The sequence below is a fragment of the Electrophorus electricus genome, chromosome 21 (assembly GCF_013358815.1).
Source record: "Electrophorus electricus isolate fEleEle1 chromosome 21, fEleEle1.pri, whole genome shotgun sequence".
Classification (NCBI taxonomy): Eukaryota; Metazoa; Chordata; class Actinopteri; order Gymnotiformes; family Gymnotidae; genus Electrophorus; species Electrophorus electricus.
In genome coordinates, this window is record NC_049555.1 from 8,954,404 (window position 1) to 8,972,749 (window position 18,346).

The window sequence follows — 18,346 nt, forward strand, 5'->3', positions numbered from 1 at the left end:
TAGAGGATTGAGTCAATCCTTTTTACAATGTTGTTTGTTCCTTAAAATTCTGTGTCAGGACTGAGCATTCTCAATTTTTTTTTTTTTTCAAACAATATTTCAGAGTGCTTGGTTGTTGCCACAGGTGAACTGGGAATCGATGGGACAGTAAGCTTTTAAAGGCCACTGGCACAAAAGAGGAATCATTTGGCCTCTACTGCTTTAGTGGAAAAATTAAACAGATGTTTAGGGCAATCACATTTATATTAATTTGTCATTTTTAATCATTGTGGACTATCACACACCCCCACAGAGCACCAGAAGGTCACAACAGAAGCTACAATGTAAAAAGATGAAGTTTCTCAAAACACATTATCTGCTTGTTGAAAATGCCTCATTCATACAGTAATTGATTGAAGCATGTGAATCAATATTCTATAGCTCTTCCCTGGCAGTTTGCGGGTATTTGCTTTAATTCTCCGTTGCATATCACTAATGCACAAATGGGCACAAACATGGTGCAGTGGTGTCCACAAACAAACAAATTCTGCCTTGCCAACATTGAGACAAATATGGTGCTCCAAACATTAACTAAAGCACTTATTCTCCCTATACCAAATCATTCTTCTTCAGCAGATCTTGTTCAGCATCTTGTTCAGCAGAGAAATGTTGTACAGTAGCACAGTGAGAAACAAAAAACCTTCATTAATAATGCACTAAGAAATGTCCTTGATATAGACTTGCCAAAAACATATGTAATGAATATCTATAGAAGAGCACACGAGTAGAACAAAACTCTGAAAATAAGGTTTGGAGCCAAACAATGAATGACAAATAGATATGTTCTTATTCATGACTCCTAAGAAAAAAAGGAAATGTGACAGACCCAGGAACAGATGACAAACATCAGAACCGGTCAAAAGAAGCAAATCTGAAACATCATGGAAGGGAATGCATCATAGCATGAGGCCCTTGGAGATCATTTGTGGATGATCAAAGAGCAAATGTTCTTAAGTTAGTATGTCAAGTATGAACAGAGGCTGGTCGACATCATTTATGACTGGCATGTTTGTTACTTGGCAAAAGAACTGATCTTGGAGATGCTGACTGAAATCAAACCTAACTTCTATAAATAGCTCGTAATGTTCTTATTATTACAAATTATTTGAGACATGGAAAAGCCACAAGAAGTAAAGTATACATCAGATAGACTTGCATACTATGAGAATACATAACGTTAATAATATAACAGACAGATCAATTCATAAATAAGGGTTTCCACTAAAGTGTGTTGTGAGCCAAAGTTTGGACTGCAGAGCACAATTTGTTTTACATTATAAAACTATTCAATTAGCCAAGGGTCATAGACTTATGTCAGTGATCTTGAACCTCATAAGTGATAATGTAATTTGGCAGAGGACTCAGACTTATGCCAACGAAGCTATCTTATTATGCTATGACAGGGACCACAAGCCATAGCGTTTGCAATTTGTCTCCATCTGCTGATGGGTATGGCAGTTCTTCGCTACTCTCCAGAATTCCCTGGGGATTCATTATAATATAAAAACCGGTGGTGACACGCTATTTATTAGCCATTATAGCTATCTTTGGATTATCAGAAAGATACATTATTTTTAAAAAGGACCTGGTCACCTGTTGTCAATTTCTGTTTGCTTGAAATCACCACATTGGTGATTTAATCCAACCAAGTTCGTCGTCCAAGTCCAATAAAACGATGCATTTATGATTGTCTTATATCCCATCGACCAGAGCCTTTTCTAAAACCTAGTTGGAGGACTTCAGAGACGGATCTTAAAGCTTCTTTTCATAGTAAAAATAATTTAACTACTTTATTATCAATTGTAAACTTTACATTTTAAAAGCAAAACAAAATAGGATAAACTTCATTTTAACTAAGTAATTTTAGTAACCACCTTGTGTGATAGGTTGCAGACATAGAAAATACTCGCCATTCTATAGCCCTAGAAACGTCATTCCATATGCGTCTTAAGCCAGTTAATTCATTTCAATATAATTCGATTCAATTCAACTCAGTTCAATTCAATTCAATTTTATTGTCATTCACAATGTGCAAGCACATGTGTAAACGAAAAGAGGGAAAATGAACATGAAACAGCGTCTTTTAGCTTTTCATTATAGTTTAAATTACAGTAGCAATTACTACATCCGCAGCACATTTATGCTAGGTCCTATTTCAATTTTAAAAGGCACAAAGATGAAAGCAGATGACAAAACGATGCGCGCGTCTGTCCAGTGCTTAAGTTAAACATCTGAACTTGTAAAATACTTTGGATGTCTGAAAATATTTATCACTCTTGCAAAGGTGCGATTATGTTAGTCTTTCTACTCTTCGAGCGAAACTTGTGTAAATTTGATACGAATCTAACCACGAATAAGGTCATAAGGTTCAAATATACCCAATCATGTTGTGGGGGGGGGGGGAGTTACTATCGTCTCTAAGGATACGCCCATTTCAAAGCCACGCCTCCCGTTGAAAAACCTACTGAGGTTGTTTTCCGATGTTAGCCAATTAGCAGCTTAGCATGTAATTGGAGGTCTGGCGCTTTGGATGGATGGTTAGTACACTGTTATTTTGGCATTTAGATTTCAGACTTTACGCTGTTTAACGTTTTAGAACAATTTTATTTGTCCAGATTTTTTGGGGAGTAATACTGGAGTGATTAAACGTGGACTGACTAGGAGACTTTGTTGTCTCAGGTCACACTTGTGAGGTGAGTTTTCTATTTACTAGCTAGCTATGCCATTCTAGATTTTGCTTGAAAGCAGAGCATTATGTAAACTAGAAACAACGGGGTGATCTTTGCCTTTTATTCATTTAGCGAAGACTAATTTACTCTTGGAAAAACAGTAGGTAATACACAGAACCTAAAGATAAATGCAAACTAGAGACCTATTGCTAGCTAGTTATCTAGCTAGCTATCAAGCTAACGCGTTTTAAATTGAGCTTGCCTGAACATATGCCCAATCATATAACCTAGCTGGCTAGCTAATGATTGGCTAACTGTAATTACAACAAGTAATTCCTGAATTACTTTATACAATTGTACAACACGAACACAGCAGTCTGACTGTCTAGCTGGCATTGTTTTGTTGATTCGGTCGTAGACCGGTAAAAGTCATTCATCGGGACTTCCTGATTTTAAAAAACACAGTTAGCTAGCTAGCTGAATAGCAAGCCAGCTAACGTTAGCCAACTAAGGCAGCGTTTCTTGCCCATTTAATTAAGTATATATGTATATACATGTATTACTTGATGCAGTGCGAGGCATTCTTTACCATTCCGTAAAACGCTTGGCAAAAATAACAAGTCACGCTTCACGTGTAGCCAGCGTAAACGATGGTAGCTCAGATAAGATATGGTAGCTAATAGTCGCCTTGTAGTTAGCTCGTGCTAGGTAGCTCGTGTTAGGTAGCTCGTGTGTGCGATTGGTATACGGTGGCCAGCTCGCGGTCACAGCCAGGCCTGGCGCGGGGGGGAGGGGAAAGAAGCGGAGTCAGTGTAAAGATATGAAGCTCAAAGTTTGGCCAAACTTGGTGTATTTTAAATGAATTCTGTGCAGTTTAAAGCGAAGTACTGACAGCTTCCGTTGTTTAAGACAGCTGTAGGTACTTAAAATCGAAGCTGTAGTGGGTAGCTAGTTACCAAGACTGCTAACTTCGCTAGCAATCCTTGTTTTGACATTGGCTATTGCGTTAATGGCAGATACAGTCTAGAGAGCGAGTTAACGGCGCAAAACCGTCTCCAAAAAGATCGGCGTAGCTGTATTCCCTCTCGTGAAAAGCAGACACTTTTTGCAACAAACAGATTGTGCTTGTTGAATATTCGTGTGTTTATAAGGTGATTTCCCTAAATGTCCAAATGTCGACAGCTGTCATAATATCTGAACGCATTATACCGTAACAAAAATAAGTATACAAAGTCGCACTAATCTGTCGTACTAATTTGAAAGGTGCTGCCATTGATTCATTGTCGCTACGTGGATTTTTTTTTATTCTGTGGTTGTTTTTCGGTTTTTTTTTGGTTGGTTTTTTTTTCATTTTCAGTCTGCCTTTGCCAGACGCTTTACACAGAGCGACTTAAATATATTTTTCAGTATGACGGTGCGTGTGCTTTCTGGCTATCGAACCCTTGAGCTTGGTGTTGTTAGCACTTTGCTCTACCTGCTCTACCAGGTGAGCTGTAGCATAAAGTTGTACACAGTGCGCTGCAGTCTTTTTAGTATTTGTTTAAGAACTGATCTGCAAAATATAGATGTTCAGCAACCATGTGACAGGCTTTTATGTTTCTGCATTGAACAGACAAAACTAAACACCATGAATCCGCACAGCTGTTCAGTGTTTTCAGTACTCTGAGTAAAACATTGCTCTTTTTTAATGCCATATTTATGTAGTAATAGATATGGCTTGTTTTTTGATAATGTAACTTACAATTTTCTTGGTAAAAATATGTACCTTGCATTTTACAAGAGTCTCCCTGCACTGTTTGTTCAGTTATTTCTCAGCTGCCTCAGATCCACTGCTTCTTTGCGCTGGGTCCTGTTAAGCCGTGGAGCATGAGTACATAATGAAGCGACGTTTGGAGGATCAGGATACAGCGTTTGGGTCTCAGCGGAGGCTTCCAGGGGGTGCAGAGGGCTTTCAGCACCGCGTCCTTTCCTCTGCATCGTCCGTGTATGAGGCTGCCTCAGACAACATGCAGCCCTCTACCACTGTGCAGTACTCCCCAGTCCCACAGACCTATCAGGTATGTGGCAGTCATAAAAAAGGTTTTAAGTAGCCTTTTCTCTACTTGCTAGCAATTTCATAGGAACAAAATCTAGAATATGTAATTCCTTCCATAATTTATTCCCCCTTTCTAAATAACTGGTGAATATAGTAGTGCAAGAATAAAATAAAAAAACAACTGAAAAGAATACAGCTTGGCATAATGTCACATCTGAGACACAAACAGATGCTTCAACCAGTTATATTATTAAAACTGCAGTTAATGCACTGCACAGCTGCAGCTTATCCATGTGCAAGATCAGTCACAAAAGACTGCAAGATTAGCTTTTCCATAGACATTTTTTGTTCGGCAAAAAAATCTTTATGCTAAGAGTACCTTGGATTTGCTTTCTTTTGTCCATTGCCCTTGCAGGTACCCTTGACACAGAACTCTGGAGGACACGGGCACACAAGCAGCCCCACCGTACATGGTGGCTCACACCACCACAGCCCTGCGGTCCAGCCCACGGGAGCTCCTGTAGGACAGGGCCATTCTCAGGCTCCCCCTGCTGCCTCTGCCCCACCTTCAGGCCAGCAACAATTTCAGAGACTTAAAGTATGACCCCTTTTCCCAGATGTTATCAGTGTAATTTAGGAACAGCACAGTAAACGCAAAAGTTAAACAAACAAATGAATAAATAAGTAACCTTATGTTGTGTCTGACAACGTAAATGGCAGTCATTTGCTGGTTATTTGTGATTTCTGTTTAGTATTACAACCCTGTGTTTGTGGGCTGACAGGTTGAAGATGCCCTTTCCTACCTTGATCAAGTGAAGCTCCAGTTTGGAAATCAGCCACAAGTGTACAATGATTTTCTGGATATAATGAAAGAATTCAAATCTCAAAGGTCAGTATGATGTCTGTGCTGTCATTAAATGTTTTCAAGATTATTTTGTTTAAAAGAAAATGCTATATTTATTTTTATTGCACACCTTTCATAGAATAAGCTATTTATGCTGTACTACTGTGTTAGGAAAGTGGTAAATAGGTAATTACTGTGCAATTACTTGATAAACTTGCACATAGTACACTGTTAATGAGAGGTCATGCAATTTTGTTTCTGAAAACTGTTGACTTTCTTTTTCCCCTGAGTTAATATGACCTATGTGTTTCCAGCATCGATACTCCAGGCGTGATTAACAGAGTCTCGCAGCTGTTTAAAGGCCACCCAGATCTCATCATGGGATTCAACACCTTCCTGCCTCCCGGCTACAAGATAGAAGTGCAGACCAACGACCTGGTCAACGTCACGACCCCAGGCCAGATCCACCACATCACCCCACATGGCATCTCAGTCCAGAACATCCCCTACACACAGCAGGCTCAGGCACAACCCCAGACCCAGACCCCAGCTCCCACCAGCACCGCTGCACTCACCATGCCTAGTCAGCCAACTCCTGCCAAGATCAGTAAGGTAAGCAGTACTTGTACTACATACACTTCATTCAAATGTAGTATTTTTACTTTGGGACAGTGACATTTTTTGCGCTGTTTTCCTGTTGTGGCACATTGATTTTGAAATGGAATCTTTCTAGGGCCTATTGACTCATGTACTAAGTAAAGCGTGCAGGACTTTCAGCCCTTTCTATACATAGTCCCCATTTTACAGAACGATGGTGATGCACAAGCCTGTAGTGAGTGCAGTCATTTTTAGTTCCCTTTTGTTCTTCAGTACTTTGGCCTTTCTTCTTGTCTTCAATACCAAAGACACTTTTCAGTAGGATTCAGGTCAAATGATTTATTTGGTCAGTCAAGAACATTCTACTTCTTGACCTTAACAACCACCAAAGTTGTTTTAACAGTATGCTGGTGCTCATTGTCCTGCTGCAAGGTTGAAATTCGTCCCAATGAGTTATGAGGCATTTGGTTGGATTTGCTGTTGTACACTTCAGACTTTGTAATGCTTTTGCTGTCATGATGTCACGTTCATTATCAGTCAAAGACAAATGAGCCAGCAACACCAGTAGCCATACATGTTCAGGCAATGACATTCGCTCCACCATGTCTTACAGGTGATGTGATGCTATGTACCATTTGTACTTTCTTTTCCTCCATTATTTCCTCTTTCCAACACTTTCTGTGTATTTGTTTAAGAAACTGTAACCTGTAACCCTCTGATTTTGAGGGTTATCAGTGGTTGGTATCTTCCATGTTCATCTTGACCACTTGACATTGCTAAGATCACAAGTTCTTTTGTCTTACCTTCTTAAAAGCTGCCTTTGAAGCACCATATGTGTTGGCCATGACTGTGACTACTTAGACTACATTAGTACCAACTACATAGACTTGGCTCTGGTGTCCCTTGTACATGACAAAGCAACAAAGTAATAACACATAGTCAGCCAAGATCCAACTGAGTAGACAGTTGTCCAATTATTTTTGGAGCCCTAAAATGAGAGCACTATGTATAAAAATTGTTGTAATTTCCACACAGTTCACTTCTTGTATCTAGAGTTGTGCGTGTGCATCTGTTGAAGACTGCATTTGTTTAATTACGTGTGCTGGAGCATACAGGCAGAAATTATGGTCACTTATGGATGGAATTGATGGCAACCGAGACAGTTGTCACATACCTAGTGCTGTTTTAATACTAATATAGAATCTTTGCATTTGCCACAGCCAATGCAGTCTCCTGCACTGACCCCAACCAGCCAGCCCAATCCATCCATACCCTCGTATGCTTCACCCCGCTCCCCATCGGTGCAGTCTCACACTCCGCTGAGCAGCACACCTGCCAGTGCCCCCCCGCTGCAGAACAACCAGCCCGTGGAGTTCAACCATGCCATCAACTACGTGAACAAGATCAAGAACCGCTTTCAGGGGCAGCCAGACATCTACAAAGCCTTCCTGGAGATTCTGCACACGTACCAGGTAAGATACGATGCAGATGAAACGGACAAGAAGCAGCTTTGAAGAAAAAAGACATTATTTATGGGAGAGTGTCCTTTATAGCTTGATGTTTTAAAAAAAATCTTTGCTTATTTAACATGTTGTAGACTCTTCGAACAGATAAATCGGCCTTTGAACAAAGTAGTATACTTGGCCTACCAGCTAGTTTCTGGGAAGGATCTAAGAGAGGGCTTGTTTGTGTAGAAGGAGCAGCGGAATGCTAAGGAAGCAGGGGGGAACTACACTCCAGCTCTCACTGAGCAGGAAGTGTACGCTCAGGTGGCTAGACTTTTCAAGAACCAGGAGGACCTTCTATCTGAGTTTGGGCAGTTTCTGCCAGATGCCAACAGTTCTGTGGTAAGCAGTCTGATGATAAACTTAAGTTGCACTTAAATTGGTTAGAAAAACCAAACATCTTCTAATTAAAATTCTAACTGTGGTCTGGTTTGCATTGTAATACCTTTCTTTGCATTGTAATGCTTTTCTATTCTGTACAGTTACTGAGCAAAACAGCCGCCGATAAGGCAGAGTCTGTGCGTATAGACCCTGGAAGTGTGCTGAAGAGGCCTCAGCTCAACAACAAGCAACGGTTTAACCAGAATGGCTGTCAGATCCGCAGACATACTGGGCCTGGTGCTACTCCACCTGTAAAGGTAAATACTGCAATATGCTTTCCCTTTCCCCCTGCTGTTTGAGCTTTTGCAGAGTAGTGGGCCGGGTTATTTTGGTGGATGCATAAATGTGTGTGGGTGAGTGTGTATTATTTTTATTTATATATATATATTGTGTGTGTGGGTGTGTGTGTGTGGGTGTCATGTTAGGAGTCCACTTAGTTGCTTTGTTTACCAGCTTGAAAACCTGCTGTTTTATTCTTATTACCAGAAGAAACCAAAGTTTATGGGGAAAGAGCATCCAATGGCAGAAGGCAGCAAATATGGAATTGGCACTGAATCGTTGTTTTTTGAAAAGGTAAGTACATACATGGTTGCTTTGTCACTCTGCAGTTTTCTGTTCTTTTGATTGATTTATTGGTGCAGTACCAGTAAAAGGTTGGACACATTCAAATTCATTTTAAATGCCCCCTCAGCAAATAGTTTTCATGCAGAATCTGTCAACCTGCATGTTTTCAGCATGTGAGAGAATTTCTTCAAGACTGATGGAGCAGAGGTGGCTGCCTCATTAAACTAGTTAAGAGAACACCAAACGTGCAAAACAGTCATCAAAGTAAAGGTGGCTACTTTGAAAGAAGACAGTCAGTATTTGTTTAACACTGCACAATCGCATGTGTTATTTCAATTTTATAACCTTCACCCATTTTCTAAAATGTAGAAAACAATAAAAATCACCGAAGAGTAGGTGTGTCCAAACTTGTGACTGGTAGTGTATTTTATTTGTATATGAAAATGGGACCAAATTGAGATGCAGAGGAGCTTAAAGGAGTACTAAATTACAGAAATTTGATTCACGTGAATGGTTATCGCATTTATGGTAATTTATCTCAGGTGAGGAAAGCACTGCGGAGTGCAGAAGCCTATGACAATTTCCTGCGTTGTTTGATGATCTTCAATCAAGAGGTGATCTCCCGAGCAGAGCTGGTGCAACTGGTGCTACCTTTCTTAGGGTGAGTCAGAAGTTGCTAAACATTAGATAAAAGGGCATGTGTTAAAATCCTTACTAGAATGGCTCCTTACATTGAGAAGACACAATCAAAAATTGAAACCATAAACCAAGTGTTAATTCCTCCCCACTAAAACCAAAAAACCAAGTAGATTTTATTTTGTACTGAGCATTTTAACTTTTTAATCCTTAAATTCGTCAATATAATTTATAAATGTAACTTTTTAATTCATAAAAATAAACAAACTAAACCAAACCTTAACATTTTGTAAATAACTCTAACTCGGTGTTGAAGTACATCATGCTGGTGGGGGTTTTTTTGTTTTTTTTTTTCTCTCTTTTTCAAAGTGACGAGCACAATGTGTGCTGCCGTTTCTTGGCAGAATTACAAGTATAAATGCATCTGGAATTTTTTGTCACATCTAGTAAGACTATTGTTTATAATACGGCTATGACAGTGCTGTAAAATGTTCATAAATGGCATGACAACGGTGTGCTTAAGATATGTAAATCAGGATGCAGGGAAACGGATCAGGTCGTGACGCAGTCTGTAATTTTGCTTGTGCTCTATTGAATGTGCCTGCAAAAATAAAAACAAGAGAGAACAGGAAGCAATAGGAATGTTTCTCTCATTACCATTGAAGTCATTTGCAAAGTATTATATTTTAATATGTTACTTAAAAATATAGTATTAATATTAAAATCTTAAAAGTTGGCATGGCTTCATCTGTTTGGTCAACAAATAAATTTTTATAAACTTTTGATGGCAGAAATACCAGCCCATCTGTTAAAGGAGCAAGGAGTCATTTTTCCAATGTTTCCAATCCTTCTTTGCTTTTTGGCACAGCCGTTATACTGACATCTAGTGGCCTGGATGATTTTAAACATGGCTGCCTCCAGTCATGGGGGGGGGGGGACGACTAGTATAGGGAGCATAAATTGTGTGTGGGGCGTGGTGGTTTGTTTGTTGTATTTTGAGGTCTACAGTGCAGTTTAATTCTTCATCTCATGTCAAATGCATTTTATTGTAAAAAAAATTTTAAATAATAATCACTTTCATAAATATTGTTTGCTCCTTTTTGGTGGTAAAAATATTTATTGCTAATTTAATAAGGGTAATCATAGAACCAGATCAATGCTAAGCAAAACCTTTATTTTTGAGAAACATGACCCTGTTTATTTCTACTGTGGTTCTGACATTTGATTGCCAAAAAATTATTTGTTGCAGGAAATTCCCAGAGCTGTTTACCTGGTTCAAGAACTTCCTGGGCTACAAAGAGTGTACCCACATTGAGAGCTATCCCAAAGAGCGGGCCACAGAGGGCATTGCCATGGAGATTGACTATTCGTCCTGCAAGAGACTAGGTTTCAGTTACAGAGCTCTGCCCAAGACCTTCCAGCAGCCCAAGTGCACAGGAAGAACTCCACTCTGTAAGGAGGTGAGGACAGTGATTTATGTGAATTATGGCTTCCTTCCATTCAGACATCTTGTTAAAGAGTCTGTTTTAATATATACTTCCTTATTTGATTAGCCTTGATTTACTTAAATTCGAATGTTGTTCTTTATTGATGTACTTTTTGCAACAATGTTGTTAAATTAATCATCGGAACAAAGAAAGAATCAGGTCATATAATTAATACAAAATGTTTAAATCATCTTAAATGCTGATTTTAATGAATTGATTTAAAAACATTTTCAGGTGCTGAACGACACATGGGTTTCATTCCCATCCTGGTCTGAGGACTCAACTTTTGTCAGCTCCAAAAAGACCCAGTATGAAGAGCACATATACAGATGTGAAGACGAGCGCTTCGAGGTAAGAGAAGGCCCATAATGTCTACCTATTTGCATTGAATGTATTTGATGCCAGGCACTGGTCAGGTTGTACTATACAATATGCGCATGTATATTTTTGGGTAGCTTGATGTAGTCTTGGAGACGAACCTGGCCACCATCCGTGTGCTGGAGACCGTTCAGAAGAAACTGTCACGGATGTCTGCGGAGGAGCAGGCCAGATTTAGGTTGGACAACACTATCGGAGGCTCTTCTGAGGTCATTCACCGCAAAGCTATCCAAAGGATATATGGGGACAAGGCTGCTGACATCATTGATGGTTTAAAAAGGAATCCTTCAGTCTCTGTACCCATTGTCTTAAGAAGGTAAGCCTAAAATAATCAGTCAAAATGAATACATTTGGTTTTACTGTTTTTAGTACCATTTTTTTTGGGCAAGTTTTTCTTCTATTTGATGCTTGGTGAGGTGCATACTGACACTGTGTTTTCAGAATGAAAATGAAAGAGGAAGAGTGGCGTGAGGCTCAGAGGGGATTCAACAAGATCTGGAGGGAGCAGAATGAGAAGTATTACCTCAAGTCATTAGACCACCAGGGCATTAACTTCAAGCAGAATGACACGAAAGTATTGCGCTCGAAGACACTGCTCAACGAAATTGAGGCTCAGTACGATGAGGTGAGAGTACGGAGCTGAATTTCTGTTTCTCTTTTGTCTGTATGTTTGTACATTGTATGTTTGTGTACATGCTCATTCTTTGTCCAGCCACCTTTGGTGTTACTGTGATGGTTAACTGCTGTGTGATCCATGTAGCGACAGGAGCAGGCATCAGAGGACAGTGCCGCCCCTCCATCCGGCCCTCACATGACCTTGCCGTACGAGGACAGCCAGATCCTGGAGGACGCAGCCTCTCTCATCATCCACCATGTCAAGAGGCAATCCAGCATCCACAAGGATGACAAGTACAAGATAAAGCAAGTCATCTACCACTTCATCCCCGACATGCTGTTCGCCAGGCGAGGCGAGCTCTCCGACGTCGAGGAGGAAGAGGAGGAGGATGAGGAGGCAGCAGAGGCGGATGTGGACAGTGCCAAGAGGCCTAACGGAACGGCATCGGCCAAGTCCAAGCTGCTGTTCGGCCCCGGGCCAGTGGTGCCAGTGCAGCAGACGCAGCAGCAGAATGCAAGCACCGTCGACGAGGCTTACAACTTGTTCTATGTCAACAACAACTGGTATGTCTTCCTGCGGCTGCACCACATGCTCTGCTCACGACTGCTGCGCATCTACGAGCAGGCCGAGCGGCAGATCGAGGAGGAGGTGCGTGAGAGGGAGTGGGAGCGCAATGTGCTCGGTCTCAAGAGAGAGAAGAACGACAGCCCCGCCGTCCAGCTCCGGCTCAGGGAACCCAGTAAGTGCGGCCTCTGACGAACATCACAGTATGATGAATACTGATAAATTTAAATACCCTTGTGTCTCAAACCCATGAGCTTGTTGTTGCTAGCACTTTGCTCTACCTGCTCCAGCAGGCGAGCTATAGGTGTTTTGGACAAAGGTTGTTCATCAGCTGTGCAAGCAATTTAAATATATATTTTAAGTTTACACTATCGTGGGGGATGTAAGTACCGGATCGGTAATGACCCGAGACGTGTACACGCATATGGTGAAATGAGCATGTGTTGGAGGGTTGAGTCATTCTCAGCTGTGAACGAGGTTTCCTAGGGGGGGAGGGGGGGTTTCCTGGCTGGAAAACCACTTCTGTTGCATCATGTCCTTCGTTACTCTTTTACAGTGGACATTGAAGTTGAGGACTACTACTCGGCCTTTCTGGAGATGGTACGCAATCTTCTGGATGGGAACATGGAGACGTGTCAGTACGAGGACCAGCTGAGGGAGATGTTCACCATCCATGCCTACATCGCATTCACCATGGACAAGCTTATCCAGAGCATCGTCCGGCAGGTGGGGGACACTCGCATAACCACATATAAATGACAATTGTCTGGGTTCTAGACAGCCCCTCAACAGTCTTCCTACACATCTTCCTTAGTGTTCAGCATGGGCTCAGCTCCTTGTCCTTTAACGCCCTCGATATTTCTGTCCAAGGCGTTGGGCTGGAGCCTGACTTGGAGCTGAATACTTCCTCTCCTCTTCCCCTTACACCCCACCCCCCACCCCCCTCCACAGCTCCAGCACATTGTGAGCGATGAGATCTGCATTCAGGTGACAGACCTGTTTCTCAGCGAATGCAGCACTAAAGCGTCCGGTGGGAGTGTGGCCACTCAGGCGAACAGGGCAAGTGCTGAGGTGGTCTACCAGCGCAAAGCTGAGCAGCTGATGGCAGATGAGAACTGCTTCAAGGTACGGCGTGCTCTAGATGATGGCAGTTTTTTTGAGCCTGTCAGCAGCAGGGGCTACAGGGAGAACTTCTGCTGCACTCTGTAACTGAAAATGATGCAGAAGGTTTGATTTAACACGTACGGTAGAAGATGGAGTTTGAGGATATCGTTTCTGTGTAGGCGATTTCAGTTTGCCCCATGCTACCTGTCCTTCAATTAAACTAATTGTTAGTCAGCTGAAAACACTGTGCAGGCTGTATCTCTGTGTCATTGTTTGTGTGTGTGTGGTTTCTCTGCAGTTACTGTTTCAAAAGAGTAAAGGGAGTGTACAGGTAGCTGTGGAGCTCCTGGATACAGAGGAGGAAAACTCGGACGAGCCCGTGGAGGCCGAGGTTCAGAACACCGTATTAACCCTGTGTTCAAAACACTGCATCACTCTCCCCACTACACTCTCAGCACCGACATCACTGCACTGCTTCTTTTACTTTGTTGATCTCATTTGTTATAAACATTCATTTGAAATTCCCCACAATCCAAACCTATCTTTGGATGTCTTTATAAGGCAATGAGCTATTACTGCTGACATTCTAAGAGGTGTGTCTGTTTGATTCGCACAGCGTTGGTCCGATTATGTGGAGCGGTACCTGAACACGGACTCTGCATCCCCGGAACTGCGGGAGCACCTCTCCCAGAAGCCCGTGTTTCTGCCCAGGTGAGGCTCGGCCCCGACCTGTCTCCTGAGCCCAGAGCCGTGAGCGGCTTTCCTAACCGAAGCCCCTCCTGCGAACCCCTGCCTTCAGCCTGATAGATAGACTATTCAAAACTCCGGCCATCGTTTAGGGAGGCCCTCTGGGTCTGGTCAGAAGAACGTCAGGGCACAGTATGATGTTGCAGTATGTCAAGTGATGCATTTCACCCAAAGTGTAATCACTGTTATGGATGTGTAGAACACCATGCCACACACAGGTTTGCTGGCATGCATCAGTTTCGATGGTGTAATGGAACAGATGCAATGTAGGCACGTTCAGTGGTTATGTCTGCTGTGGTGGAATGTTTGGGGAACCATTTTGAAAACTGCCTCTGTTTATAATCACCTCACTGGTTTCCCACTCAAACACAAACCTTTTCTCTCATTGCCACTGCACTTTACTGAAATTTATTTAAGGGACAGGGGAGTTGTTAGGCTGTTTCTTTTTGCTCAGGGGATGCTATGGAACATTAATATTGGTGTGTACTTTATTTATGAACTGCATTGTAAGTAGAGGAGTGATTATTTATTTCAGATATTTTTGGTCAGAAACATTTGAAACCTTTTTTGGTTTTTAGATACAAACCATGGTGCATTTCATTATTCAATTCTGACTGCTTATTATAACTGTGATGTTGAAAATAACTGACATGCAGGAAGCAAATGCATATGATTTTAATCTTTGTACTTCATATGTAAGTATGGAAAAAATATTTTTTATACCACTACTCTTAATAAGGAATTGTTGGGTAAGCATGTTCCTTTGAAGTTCATCTTTGCATTGGGGAATGAAATGATAAATAGACTGAGATTAGATCAACAGGCTGATTCACTCAGTACCCTCAACAGATCCACAGGTCCTTTCAGTAGATTTTCCATAACCTTTTTTTAAATGGCATAAGGCTTACAGATTGAAAGCCTTCGATTATACTATTTATCAGATATAAAAACATTTTTTGTGCTGTTCTGTTCGTGCAATGACTTTCACATAAATGATTCTGTAGTGACCAGAATTGATCAATGTATGGAAGCTTTTCATGTTCTTATAAATGGTTGTATGGTCTTTATAATTTGAGTGTTGGTCTTTCCTCAGCAGACACTGTGTATTACACATTTCATAGATACAGTGCGCCTCCGGCTGTAGTTTGTGCTTCTGGGTGCAGTTGTCAGTTTACAGGGTGGTGCTGTGGGCAAAAGTGTAACTCTCCACTGTGTGTGACTGACTCCCATACAGCTGTATTTGAGATTTGGGGGGAGAGGGGCTTGTCAAAATAAAATGCTGGTCTGAACTGTATCCTCAAATCTGCGTGCATTTCTTTCCCAAAGCTCAAGCACTTGCACTTGCATGGGAAGATGTTTCTTGGCTTGTTCTCATCAATTATTTTTGTGGTTTGGTTTGGCATGCATGTTTCAGTGTGTGCAGTGCTGGATAGCTTTTACATTGATCGTACATGAACTGGCAACAGGTTTTTGATATGTGGTGTTTGACACTCACTATTGTTTCCGTTCTGTGCATCTCACCACAGATGTGTGATTGGGCGGTTCAGGCTGTTATCCCCAATTTCATATTTATGTTGCTTCACAGTTTGCCCTTTGAAAATTAATGCAACAGACAACCAAGTAGGTTTTTCTTTGTGCATGGCCATATGTTTGAACTGTTGATGTTTACAAAAAGTATCTACCCATATCCTGGCCTTTTAACTGTCATTTCTTATTTTTACTGAGAATTGGCTAGTGCATCTCAATTTCTGTAAAGTGGAGCCCTGAATACAAAATATGATTCATGGTTTCAGTCCCCGTTCTCATCTGTAACCTGTGTGGTAAGTACACTTCTAATTTTAGTCTTTATTGAAGCGGGGAAATTACCTCTATGTTTGTTTTTTTTTTTGCTTTATTTATTTATTTATTTGTTTGTTTATTTATTTATTTATTTTTGCCCTTTTCAAAATCTGGACTTGATGTGCTTAAAAGAGATTTGCCAAGGATATGAGCCTGTTAAAAGCAATCTATGACTCCAAGCGGAGGTGCACTGTACACAGTTGCCTTTGTACATGATCAGCCCTTTCTGATTGGGGTTTCTTCCTTTCTCCTCGCACTGAGGCGCCAAGCTTTGGTTCATGGGTTGTGGGTCAGAAGTAGTGGAATGCATAGCGCAGGTGAAGGTATTTCCTTACATGTTCCTGCACATTGACACGATGCTCCTCTCTGTTAGGAATCTCCGGCGCATCCGCAAGTGCCAGCAAGGGCCAGACTTACAGATGCGGGAGGCGAAGGAAGCTGCCAAGAAAGCCTCTGACCCCGCAGACGACCCCAAGATGGAATGCATGTTCAAGCTGAACTCGTACAAGATGGTGTATGTCATCAAATCAGAGGATTACATGTACCGCCGCACAGCGCTGTCAAGAGCCCACCAGGTATGAGAGGAGCACCAGATTTCATCTGGGTGCTTTGTCATCAAGCTCTGTGCAAGTCAATAAGTGCTAAATGCATATCACAAGAAGCTCTGTTTTTGTGGGTGCACAGTGGACTGTCACAATAACATTAATAGCACAACATCATGCTGGTATTTTGGTCACCTTGCAATATCGTTTTTGGCTGCTGTTGATGTGTCGTTGTCTCTAGTCCCACCAGCAAGTCAGCACACGCCTGCACCAGCGCTTCCAGGCATGGCTGGACACATGGAGGAAGGCTCATGTGACCAGTGACATGGCCGCCGACAATCAGAGGTGGCTGATGGGAGAAGGCCAAGAGGGGCTGCAGCCTTGCAAGACCAGCTGTGAGCCCACCGTCCTCCACTTCCAGACCATCAACAGATACAGGGTCCTGTACAGCACCACTCCCTAACATTGCACTCTCTGGGGGCGGTGACCTTTACGGAGGGGTGTGGTTTCTTTTTAACTTTTTAAGAAGGAAAAAAAAGACACATGACTGAAGCAGCACTGAAATTTAATGCTGGTTGCCATGGAGCACTTTGTAGACTCCTCACTCTTATCAAGATTGTTATTATTGTTGTTGTTGTTGTTATTGTTATTATTATTATTATTAGTGTCTTAAATTTTTAGATGGGAACTTTTTTATTGAGCATAATGGCAAGCTGGCATACCTTCTGGTCTTTTAGTCATGATGGAGTACACTGCAATAACTTTTTTTTGTCTGTTTTATAATTACACAAAGTCTTTTGTGTAAATGTCTACACAAGTAATCAAAATGTAAAGTTAATTTTTATGAGTGGCATCACAGGTCAGCGTGTAGTATACTTCCTTTCTAATTTTTCTCTTTCTTTTTTGTCTTTTGAAATTGAGTCATTGATTAGGGGAAAAAACCTATTTTGGTTCAATTTTACCCATATCTTCACATGCAAACACACACTTCACAGCCAAATTTTACTTCGCATAGATAAATAGGATGGAGAAAACACTGAAAACGATAACGTGTTGGATGCAAGTGTGGTGAGCTGTTTGTGTCGGATCAAGCAGCTAAGCCTTCCTTGATGTTGTGAATTTGTACAGGTGCTGCAGATCTGCGTGACAGCTCTGTGCTCTTAAATATTTATAGAACCCCTGAGCAAGGTAATGATGCATTAATGGAGATCTATGATACCAGCCTCAACATGAAAACAGCAAGAGCAGCAGCCGCAGAATCTCACTGTAAATAACTTGTATATTTTCCAGACTGTTTATATTCTGAAAACATTAAACTGTAGTTCACCTTTTTAGACTTTTCTTATCATAGCAGAGGTGACTAATGCTGGTCTGTATATTAAAACCGATTACGTTTTTTTAACCAAAGGGAGTTTTTCTTTTTTTTTACATGTTTGTGGCTGTGAGTTGTCTGGAACTTTGAAACTTTCGAAAATATTCTGTATGTACATTGCCATTCCATGACACATTTAAAAAATTTGAGATTTGTGACACTGCCCGTGCTACTATATTATGAGTAGAGCTTAGAAACACTTCACTGTTATTGGCCAGTTTTGCCTCCCTATTCCTAATATGAAATGTTGTGAAGTCGGAGCACTTTTTTTTTTTGGTGCGCTAAACATTGATAACTGCTGAATATGGTAAAGCCTATAAAAAAAAGACAATGACAGCATGTTTCTATGGTCTCATGTACAGTCCTTTTGTATTATTTACCATTGTTTTAAAGATTGAAATAAAACAAAGTTGTAGTAGATTAAACT

At 41.2% G+C, this 18,346-nt stretch overlaps 1 protein-coding gene across 2 annotated transcripts; it reads left to right on the forward strand.

Moving 5' to 3' along the window:
* The first annotated feature begins 2,538 nt into the window (after positions 1 to 2,538).
* On the forward strand, positions 2,539 to 18,344 carry sin3ab (SIN3 transcription regulator family member Ab). 2 transcript variants are annotated; one of them, XM_027004762.2, is made up of 21 exons: positions 2,539 to 2,732; positions 4,513 to 4,765; positions 5,159 to 5,341; positions 5,526 to 5,632; positions 5,902 to 6,199; positions 7,405 to 7,656; positions 7,879 to 8,031; positions 8,172 to 8,327; positions 8,557 to 8,643; positions 9,177 to 9,295; positions 10,520 to 10,730; positions 10,992 to 11,108; positions 11,213 to 11,451; positions 11,577 to 11,760; positions 11,896 to 12,490; positions 12,872 to 13,041; positions 13,267 to 13,440; positions 13,718 to 13,810; positions 14,036 to 14,130; positions 16,379 to 16,580; positions 16,789 to 18,344. In XM_027004762.2, exons 2-21 carry the CDS (start codon positions 4,586 to 4,588, stop codon positions 17,008 to 17,010), a joined length of 3,837 nt encoding a protein of 1,278 aa, XP_026860563.1. In that variant the 5' UTR covers positions 2,539 to 2,732; positions 4,513 to 4,585; the 3' UTR covers positions 17,011 to 18,344. The 2 variants fall into 2 exon arrangements, with proteins under 2 accessions (XP_026860563.1, XP_026860564.1); XM_027004763.2 differs by having other exon boundaries at positions 8,560 to 8,643.
* The last annotated feature ends 2 nt before the right edge of the window (positions 18,345 to 18,346 follow it).